The following is an 11,041-nucleotide window of genomic DNA, read 5'->3' on the forward strand; positions in this document are numbered from 1 at the left end:
AGTCTATCACATGACATTAATCTTCTGGAAGTAAACAATGTAGGGTCCCATTAATTTATATAGTCTTTATATATTGAAATGTAATACCCCTTTAAAAAAGAGATATCATGTACAAAAGCGTATCCTCTATCCACAGGATAAGTTTTAGGTTGCGGGGAGTCCGACTGCTGGGACTCCCCATGATCTGTATGGGTACTCGGCTCTTCCCGGGTGAGCTTTGATTGGTTGCTATGGGCAACAAGGACTAGTCTGATCTGGCCAGGATTCAGGGTGAAGTTTTATTATAATAAAAGTTATTCTGGCAGCTCACCTGCATGTTATGGGCTCACAAATGAGGCAATACAATAAACAATATAGAATACAGTGGGAGATTCATATAAACAAATTTTTATTCAAATTTTGTCACAAACCTGGTGAATTAATGGGAATCTGTCAACACATCTGCATGCTATGAGCTGACAGATAATGGGGCAATAAAATGGACAGTACATTTTGTAAAGCTGTTGGCCTTTTCAGAATTCATAAAATCCTGTTTTTGTCCTAGGTTCAATAGTCAAAGAGGCGGGGCTAATCTTCTGAAGTGCCACAGCAACACCTACCTCCTGACTGTCCCTTTCTCTACTGCTCTGCAATGATTGACATACAGGGCTTGGCTTACAGCGCCAATTCAAGTGCCTGCACCATGCATACTAATAAGGGGCAGACACAGGAATGTGCTGAATGAGCCTGGTCACTGTGTGTGCGCGCACGGTACAGGCATGTGATCTGTATACAGGGCTACATGCTGTAAGCTGAGCTCTGTACATCAATCATGGTAGAGCGGGGAGTGCTGCAGCCATTCAGCACCTTGGCCCTGCCTCGTTGACTCTTAAAATCATGTTTTTTTTCCTTGGGCTTATGAAAAGGCCAACAAACTTAAAAAATGCAGCATTCATTTTATTGCCTCCATAGCATGCAGATGGGCTGCCAGATGTACATTAATTCACCAAGGGGCTGTAGAAAAAGAAAAACTGAAATCAGGCAAAAAATGGCCTCACCTTTTCTATGTATTATATACAAGTTGAAGGACAAGGATACAGGTGCTTCAACAAGGTTATCTGCTAGAGAATCAGGACACAGCTGCTTTTAAAGGGTTAATTTGAATCTCTCACTACATGCAGAGCATCACACAGGAAAGTGAGACTTCAATGCTGCCTTTGGAGAGCCTGACTCCTGTCTCCCTGAGGCCCTATTCATACAGCGGAATGTCCATCCGGAAAACTTCTGCAGACGCTGGCACTAGGACTGCTGGGAAATGCACAGTCTCCATAGACTGCAATGCATCTTCATGCAGAAAGACTAGACATGTCTGAATCAGAGTTTCTGCAGTAGATTTATTTTTTTTGCCATGGAAATCCAGCCGTGTGCATGGTGCAGCAGTATCCCATGGAAAACAATTGGGGGGAGATTTATCAAAACCTGTCCAGGGGAAAAGTTGCCCATAGCAACCAATCAGCTCACTTCTTTCATTTTTAACAAGGCCTCTGCAAAATGAAAGAAGCAATCTGATTGGTTGCTATAGGGGCAACGAGACAACTTTTCCTTTGCACAGGTTTTGATAAATCTCCCTTTTGGAGTCTACTGCAATAGAATTTCTAAGCTTAATTTTTCATCCAGATTCCACTTGGCAATTCTGCTATGTTAATGATGCCTTAAAAGGGGTACTCCGCCCCTAAACATCTTATCTCAGGGGTCCCGCCGCTGGGGACCCCTGCGATCTCTTCTGCAGCTCCTTAGTAATCTGCAGCACGGAGCCAAAGTTTGCTCCGTGCCTGATGACTCACTATACAGGAGCCGTCAGTTCGTGATGTTGTGGCCGTTGTCACACCCCCTTCCATAGACTTGCTTTAAGGGGGCGGGGCATGACATCACCAACCACCGGCATCTGTACCGTGAGTCATCAGGCACGGAGCAAACTTTGGCTCCGTGCTGCAGATGACTAGGGGGCTGCAGGAGAGATTGCGGGGTTCCACAGTGGTGGGACCCCCACGATCAGATATCTTATCCCCTATCCATGTATAGGGGATAAAATGTCTAGGGGCGAAGTACCCATTTAAAGGGCCAGAGCTTTTTATTAATAAAATAGAGACCTAATTCTGTAGTGTCAAAAGGGGTTTTAGTCATCTATGAATTCATGTTGTTTCCCAGGAGGTGATAGTTCAAAGCCATTGTTGAGAGTGGATGTATGGGTTACATGATGACTTTTTCTTTTAGCCTGACCATTGTGGGTTACAAAGCACAAAACCTGGCTCAGTGGTCCTTGGATCTTGAAAACAAAATTCAAAAACTGAATTTTACTTTTCTTTTTCCAGATTTTCTCCACTAATGTCCAAATGAGTCCTTCTGACTATCTTAATGGCCCAAAGGTATGCATCTAAAAAGAGCAATGGCTCGTATTCCCTCACCTTATGCATTTAACAGCCGCCAAGTCATAATGGACACTAAGCGAAACCTTTCTACTGGAAATACTGGGCTCCCTCTTGAATTCTACATGGGAAAATGGAAAGTAGTGGCTAGTGCAGTGTTTCACAACAGGGTGCCTCCAAAACTACAACTCTCAGCATGCCTGGACAGCCGAAGTCTTCTACCCAGCTCTCCTAGACTCCTGAATCAGACTGGACCCTGATTTGGTAGTGCAGTGTTTTCCAACTAGCATGCCTCCAGCTGTTGCAAAACTACAACTCCCAGCATGCCCGGACAGCCAAAGGCTGTCCGGGCATGCTGGTAGTTGTGGTTTTGCAACAGCTGGAGGCACCCTGGTTGGAAACATTGGGCTAGTAACAGGGAGAAGGGCTATACTAGGCCATAGTAATGGTAAGAAGGTCCATAAAGCACAATATTATTCTAAAAAGAGGCCAGATAATTCTGTTCCCTGCCACTTTTCGTAGCCAGTGTGGTCGCAAGAAAGAAGACTCTGCTGTCTATTTCTCTGACACAGGACCCCTGATGTGTAGTTTTACACGTTGTAAAATCCTCCTTTTTCTCATCTTATTTTCTTTAACATAAAAGGGTACTCCGGGCAAAATAAGTCTATTATCTGAAGCTATGTATATGTGTAATATATACTCCAGTTAGCAAAAAGTAATGCCTTCCTGTGGTTTTCATAGTACTCCCTCACCCCAAGTTGTGTAGCTGAGGATTTGTTTTTCTCTTTATTACTGTGTTGTCCTGTCATGTCCCCCTGCTCGCCCTCACTTTAGGGAAATTATGCTTCACATCAGCGCAGGGGATTTGGCTTGCTTCTGGAGAGACTGGTAAGCAGAAATAACAGCAACTGGAGATACTTTTTATTTTTTTTTAATTTTATTTTCATTTGTATTGTCCAAAAAAAAAAACAATAGTAGTTAAAGGGGTAGTCCCCTGCCCCAGCACTCGGAACATTTTGTTCCAAACACTGGGTGCAGACGGCGGGGGTTGTGACGTCATGACCACGCCCCTCATGACGTTACACTCCCTCAATGCAAGTGTGTGGGAGGGGACATCACGTCACACCGCCAGCACCCAGCATTCTAAATGAACGTCTGGTGCTGCACAGAGATCGCGCGGAGTCCTGTAAAGTAAATGTATGCATGTGGGGAATAGACGTGGTCGTGATTTTATGTGCACCTTTTGTAAAAAGTTGCATGATTTATGTGCAAACAGCTCTCAAAAGTGCAACCCATAAAAAGTGACTGTGCAGAGCACTTATTGGATGCTGTTTTAGTCTGCGCCAAAATTACCAAATGACGTGCGCCAGATCAGCCCACGAGAACCAGATAACAAAAGAGGCAATTACTTTTGATAAATTCCCACCAGAGACTACAACCAGTGTTCCTGGCAACAGGCTGGTATCTCAATGGTGAAGTGGCTTATCTATGTTCAGAGTTTTTTTTTTTTTTTTTTTTCCAACAAAATATGTAAATTTTTTTACTGCTTTTGTACCTACATGGGTAATTATGCGGTTTGTTATAATGTTTAAACAGCCTTGTCTTAGACTAGCTGTTCCCCACCTGCCTAACAACTGTAATAGAGGTCACCACATTCATATTCACACTGATTCAAACACTTCTGTACCAAAGTCCCATCTGATAACCTGAATTGAAAGCAGTATAGAGTAGAGCCCTTCATGGGACTCCCACTCCTGCTGGATATGACTGTAACCGTCTGCTCCCGCTCAGTGTGTGTAATCCCACCTGCTTCTGCAAACATTTTGGCACAGCTTTTAGAAATAGTCCACCCGCCTTGTGGCATTTCGGAGGTATTCGGGATTTTGCGGGACCCACTGTATGTTCTGTGACCGCCCACAACAACCTCATTACTGCTTGCAGGTTTTTTATTTGGTCCTGTTGGATACCAATCCCGATGCAGTATAGAGCATTCTGATGCAGTATAGAGCATTCTGATGTTTTCAATTTGGGTCTCTAGACCTGTGGTGAGGGCAGGACAGTGGTTGTCTGTATAACGTATGTGTCAATGTGGCCTAAGGGAAATAAAGCAGGTGGTTGTAACTATTACCCACCAGCACCTGCATGCTGTATGAGAACATAGACTGACTGGAGGATGATGATTATTAATAATATATGTTTTATGCCTTTTAGGGAAACAAAACTGATACGGCAACTGATATGCAAAAAAAAATAAAAAGATGTGAATGTAGCCTTAGACTATTCAGTTACTTCTGTGGCTTAATGAACAATTGTCATCACGTTTTTAGACCTTGTACCCAGTATGGAAAGGGAATTCTGTGGTTGTATTCTTGATGGAAGAATAAGCTGTTCTTTTGTGCATTTCCTTCTAAATATACTTTAAACTGATGCTGAAGTCCAGGTCAAATGATTCTTTTCTCAATATTTTACAGCTGGAGACCAAAGGAATGGAGACTTTTAGAAATGGAGAAACCTTTCCTGAATCCCCTAATTCCACTGCAGATTCCAAGAAACTGGGTAAGTTAATTTGAGCCAGAACGCAAGAATTTGAAGTTTGGGTGCATTATGGGAAGGTGTTGCAGAGATCTTTAGTCATGGATTTACTACTAGAACAGTTGAAATGATCAAATTTTTGAGATGACTGGACAACATGTACAAAAAAAATTATAATAATTTTTAAGTAAGCACCATCTTAATCAAAATTTTGACATGTTAAATGACAGTAACGCTAGGTTCACACTACAGAATTTCTGGCTGGACAAAATCTGTCCGGAGATTCCGAGTGTGGCCATCACTGACTGAATCTGGAGGCGATAGGACCGTGTGGACATTGCCATCCCCATAGAAAGCAATGTCTGTGGCAGGGATTTTGCCTAAAGAATGAGCCAGCTCCATCTAATATTCCGTAGTGTTAACCTAACTCAGAAATTTTTTACAAATCTGTATTGTTAGAGGCTGCACTTATGCCCCAGATAATGAACCTCACGATAGAGCTATCAAATAAAAAAGGGTGGTTTCCTTGGAACACAAAGAAAACCTGAGGAGGCTTTCTTGGTGTTCCAAGGAAACCATCCTTTGAAGCATTAGGCTAGGTTCACACTACCAAACAACAAAGTAGCAGCAAAGAGCGCTGTGGTCAGACTGGAGAGAACTACACAACTTCCTCTGTAGTATGCAGCAGCTGATATATACTGGAAGGATTAAGATTTCTCGTTCGGATCCATTGGGGGACACAGAGACCGTGGGTATATGCTGCTGACACTAGGCATCAACAAAGTCGGCCCCTCCCAGCAGGATATACTCCGCCTAGAGGGTCTTCTGAGCTATCCGTTTTAGTGCCCGTAGGAGGCAGACACAGTACTGGAGTTCTCCAGACCTGGTCTTTTCTTATTTTTTAGTTTAGGGACGTGTATTTAGATTTTTTTTTTTCTCCCTTTTATTTCTCTCTTTTTAGGTGGGGGTTCAGGAACATAGCACTCACTTCTCACAACATTCTCCCACTTGCGAAGAAGGGGCACAGGCATCGAGTTATGCAACATCAACCCCCTTCTTGCCACCGGTCAGCACCTGGGGTTGCACCTTTGCGTCCAGGTCCCCCTACCTAACCTGCTCGTCTCGCTGTCTCAGCCTGGCATGATGCAGGTGTATAATAACTGGCTGAAGATTTCACTAGGTACGTTTTTTTTCCCGGGGAGAGTGAGTATTTTTTTTCCCCTTTTTCCTTCTCCCTTTTTTTTTTTTTTAACCAGGAATTATCGTTTATTCAGGGGTTTCAACTTCTGTAGTCCCTCTGTTTTGGGCCCACTCCTCTTTATTCATTCTGGGGACGGTTTATGCCATTCTGAAGTCAGGACAGAAGCAGTGGCGCAAAGGGCATATTTACTGTATTTCGGCAGCCTCTGGGGCCAACTTTATTCACTGGGGCATTTTTTTTTACAGCCCCGCATTCCTCCGGCAGCTGCGCGGTGCGCGCACAGCCGGGGTTTTGTTTCCATGTCGGCAGTTTTTCTTCACTTCGGCCGCCCTCCAAGTGAGGTTCCGGGACGTTTGGTCTGCCCACGTGCAGGACTCTTAGGTCCGAGATGTCGTTTCCAACGGCTATTGGATCTAGTTTGCTTCCATTCCAAGGTTTTTTTTTTTTTTTTTTTATCCCGCCCTCCTCGCTCTCCTTCCTTGGCGGCGGCTTTTCGAACCCTTCTTGCTCAGGGAGTGATCGTCCCATTTCCTCTCAATGAGCGTTTTTCGGGGTTCTATTCAAACCTGTCGTCCCCAAGAAAGGGGATTCCATCCACCTGATCCTATAGCTCCTTATCCGTCACCTACTCCTGCGTTATTTCCGTATAGAGTCTCTCCCTTCTGTGGTGACATCCATGGATCAAGGAGAGTTTCTTTCCTCAGTGGATATCTCTTAACTTCACATCCCCATTTTGCGGCACATCAGCACTATCTCCGCTTCGTTGTTCCGGAGGGCTATTTTCAATTTGTGGCCCTTCCTTTTGGCCTGGCCAGGGTCCAAATGGTCTTCACCAAGGTTCTGGTGGCAGTGATCGCCATCCTGCAAGCCCGGGGTGTATCAGTGATCCCCCTACCTGGACGACCTCCTGTTCAAGGCTCCGACTAGGGCCCAGAATCTGGAGTCTCCTTCTCTCTTCAGACCTTGTCCCCTTTTGGCTGGGTGATCAATTGGGACAAGTCCAACCTGATTCCCACCCAGTCTCTGATCTTCTTGGGACTCCAGTTCGACACTGCAACTGCCCCGATTTAGCTCTTGCTGGACAAGCGCTGTGCTCTGTCATCAGGAGTTCGTCTTCTCTGTTGTCCTGTTCCAGTTTCCATTCGGTTTTGCATGGAAGTTCTGGGTCGGATGGTGGCGGCCATGGAACCTGTTCCCTTCGCCCAGTTTCATTGTCGACCTCTTCAAATTCCTCTTCTGTCCTGGTGGGACAAGTCTCTGCTATCCCTCGATCACAGGATTATTCTCACCGCCCCCCCCCCCCCCCCCCCCGCCCCCCAGGACTCGCCAGTCCCTCCTGTGCTGGCTTTGGTCTCCTCCTCTTCGACAGGGGCAATCTTTTCTGCCCCTCCACTGGCAGGTCATCACGACAGATGCCAGTCTCAGCGGTTTGGGGGGGGGGGGGGGGGGGGGAGTTTTCAGGGATCGGACTGTACAGGGCCGTTGGTCCTCCCAGGAAGCTCTCCTCCCCATCAACATCCTGGAACTTCGTGCAATTTACCTTTTTGCCTCTTTTATTGGGAGCGCCTTCTCCAGGACCGTCCTGTTCGTGTCCAGACAACTTCAGGGCTGTGGCATATGTCAATCGCCAGGGTGGCACTTGCAGCCCCACAGCGGTGACCGAGGGATCTAGGATTCTTCTCTGGGCGGAACTCGGAGTTCCCTCCATCTCAGCGATTCACATCCCAGGGGTTGAAAATTGGGATGTGGACTTCCTCATTCGCTCCTAGGCCGACCCCGGCGAGTGGTCTCTTCATCCATAGGTGTTTGCGGAGATCTGCAACCTCTGGGGCACACCAAACGAGAACCTCTTCGCGTCCTGCCACAACCAGAAAGTTCCCTGCTTCGTTGCGAAGTCCTGAGATCCTCTGGTAGCTGTAGACACCTTAGTGATCCCCTGGTCGCACTTCGTTCTCCCCAATCTCTTCCCTCCTCTTACTCTCCTTCTCAGGGTCCTGAGGAGACTCAAAGCGGAGGGTGTTCCCGCCATTCTTGTGGCTCTGGACTGGCCCAGGTGCGCGTGGTACGCGGACGTTGTTCGCCTAGCGGCCGACGTGCCACTGCGCCTCCCAGTTCGTCCTCACCTGCTCTCAGGGTCCTCTTTGCCATCTCAATTTACTGTCGCTGCATTTGACGGCGTGGCAGTTGAAACCGCAGTTCTGAGGACCAGGGGTTCCCTCCCCAGGTGATCCGCATAATAATCAAGGCATGCAAGCCTTCCTCTGGGAGGATTTATCACCGTACTTGGCGGTCCTACTTTCAATGGTGTGAATCGCAATCCTTCTCCCCAGTTGTGTTCTCCCTTCCATGCCTTCTTTCCTTTTTACTGTCTGGGCTGGAACAACGCTTGGCTCTCAGTTCCCTTAAGGGTCAGGTGTCTGCTCTCTCCTTTCTTTTTCAACGCTTCCTGGTGTCCGACCCTCACATCCACACTTTTCTGCAGGGTGTTGGTCATGCGGCTCCGCCGTACAGATCCCCTACTACCCCGTGGTAGTAGGTTCTCAGAATCTGGTTCTCAGTGCCTTGCAGGGTACTCCTTTCCAACCTCTCCGGGACATTTTTCTTTGTATCCTTTCCTGGAAGGTGGCCTTCCTCATTGCGGTCACTTCCATTAGAGTTTCGGAGCTGGCGGCTCTCTCCTGCCGTTCCCCCTACCTGGTTTTGCACCAGTACAAAGTTGTTTTCCGTCCAATCCCATCCTTTTTGCCTAAGGTGGTCTCAGCCTTTCACCTAAATGAGGATATAGTCCTCCCGTCCTTTTGTCCAGCTCCATCCCATCCTAGGGAACTTAATGGTCTTGATGTGGTACGAGCCGTTCGGATTTATCTTTGTCACCTCATCCTTTCGCCAATGTGACTCTTTCTTTGTGCTTAGGGAGGGTCGTCGTAAGGGATTTCCTGCTTCAAGGCGACCATTTCGAGGTGGATCCGTTCTGCCATCTCGGAAGCTTATCGCTGCAAAGGGAAGACTCCTCCTTTCTGGGTCTCAGCTCATTCCACTTGTTCCGTCGGGGCCGCCTGGGCTCTCTGCAACAGGGCTTCGGCCTTGCAAGTCTGTAAGGCGGCCATCTGGTTGTACTTGCACACAGCACCCACCCATTTGTTCTGGTGTCCTTGGTTCGGTTTGGTTATTTTTCTGTCTGTGGTTTCCTCGGACAGTTGCTGTTTTTTTCTTTCCCTGTCTGTTCTCTCCTACTGCTTTGGGACTAAACTTTTGAGGGGGCTATATACGTAATTTTATTATTCCCAATAAATTGCTATTTTAACTTTAAGTCATACCGCAGTTTAATATTTTTTAGATTTTTCATGATGGGGAACAGAGGCTAGCCCAATTCTGACAGTTTTTTTTTAGCTATTTGTATTATAGCGACTAAACTGATAGCTCAGTCTGTAGGTGGGGTATATCCTGCTGGGTGGGGCCGACTTTCTTTTTGTTGCCTAGTGTCAGCAGAATATACCCACGGTCTCTGTGTCCCCCAATGGCTCCTCCGAGAGAGATTTTACAGTAAGCATATTTTTTTTTTTTTTTTTTTTTTTTTTTAAATAGGAGTAATTTTAAAAATCTGTGACTTCATGCCACCAATTGAAAAAATGTTTTCCCTCCAGAGTACCCCTTTAAAAGGCTATTCTCAGACATTAACAAGTCATTCTTTTCAAACATTGGGTTTTCCATTGTCAGCTACTGGTTGTCCTAATCAATAGCATTTTGTTTTGCAGACCAGCAACTTGTGCAGTACACAACATATCCACTTATGGCTTTTCTGGATGGTGATTCTAGCCCTTTTGTATCAGAGACACAGACGAGCAAAACAAATGAAACGGACAATCTTTTGGAATCTAGCCTGGACTGTGAGCCGACACAAAGCAAACTATTGCGGCTAGAGCCTCTGACTGAAGCAGAAGCCAATGAGGCTACCCTGTTTTATTTATGTGAACTTGCCCCAGCACCCCTGGACAGTGACATGCTGGACACCTAAAGTGCTGGGATACCACACACCTGTATATATTCATCAAAATGATGAACTATTTATTTAAGTATCATTTTGGTACTGTTCTCTTCTTTTTGGTGTTTTTTCTTTTTCCAGACACTGGGATTTCACATTTTGTTTATGCACAATAGCAACCAATTTTAGTCAAAGACAATGTTTTATAATCCAAAGTTTATTTTTTGCTCAAATTGTAGGTTAGATCCTGCGCTCCATTATACCATTTTGCTTTCATATGTAATGTGTATATACCCTGCTCTATGGTGTCAAAGGTTAATCTGCCGCAAGCACTTACAACAAGACTGCACCCCAATAACATTATGCACCTTGCATTCTGTCTTGGTAAGCATCACTATATGATGTGCAGTGTGCCTTGTATTAAATCAGCGGTTCCGGAGCAGGAGTGTATATCTATATAAACACTATGTTGGAATTATATACTGTTTAAGAATAATTATGGAAAGTGCAAGAAAATGTGAGCTAGGAACTAAAGTGCCTGTCCTTTTAGTGTGCTTTGAACAGCAGTTTTTATTGCAAGGGACCAATGAATCTCACTGTTATGTAAACCCATTCATGCACTACTTACAGAAGGTGGCTTAATATGGCAGTGAATTATTTTACCTAAATAAACAGACTTGTCCATGATTTCCTTGGACTGTTTTACTTAATATCCTACCAATACAAACACAAACTGACCACTATTCAATAGTAGAGATAACAAACTCGGCACTGCTTCCTTAATTGTTAGCACCTGACATCCAATGCCTCTGCTGGCTCAACCACGTCTGATGGTGCTCACTGGTAATAGCAAAGTCCAATGCAAACAATCCGTAGAAAAGAGAAAAGAAAACCAGGGTAACTCACCAAATACGTAAACTT

The 11,041-nt window shown here is 45.5% G+C and overlaps 1 protein-coding gene across 1 annotated transcript in view; it reads left to right on the forward strand.

Moving 5' to 3' along the window:
* The window catches only part of LOC130361039 (heat shock factor protein 2-like), a 33,305-nt gene extending 22,479 nt beyond the window's left edge, over positions 1 to 10,826 (forward strand). The window contains exons 9-10 of the mRNA XM_056563599.1: positions 4,877 to 4,961; positions 9,894 to 10,826. Coding sequence (XP_056419574.1) covers positions 4,877 to 4,961; positions 9,894 to 10,153 — 345 coding nt within the window. The 3' untranslated portion in view covers positions 10,154 to 10,826. The remainder of the gene's footprint in view (positions 1 to 4,876; positions 4,962 to 9,893) is intronic.
* Positions 10,827 to 11,041: the final 215 nt, after the last annotated feature.

Source organism: Hyla sarda, chromosome 3 (genome assembly GCF_029499605.1).
Source record: "Hyla sarda isolate aHylSar1 chromosome 3, aHylSar1.hap1, whole genome shotgun sequence".
NCBI lineage: Eukaryota > Metazoa > Chordata > Amphibia > Anura > Hylidae > Hyla > Hyla sarda.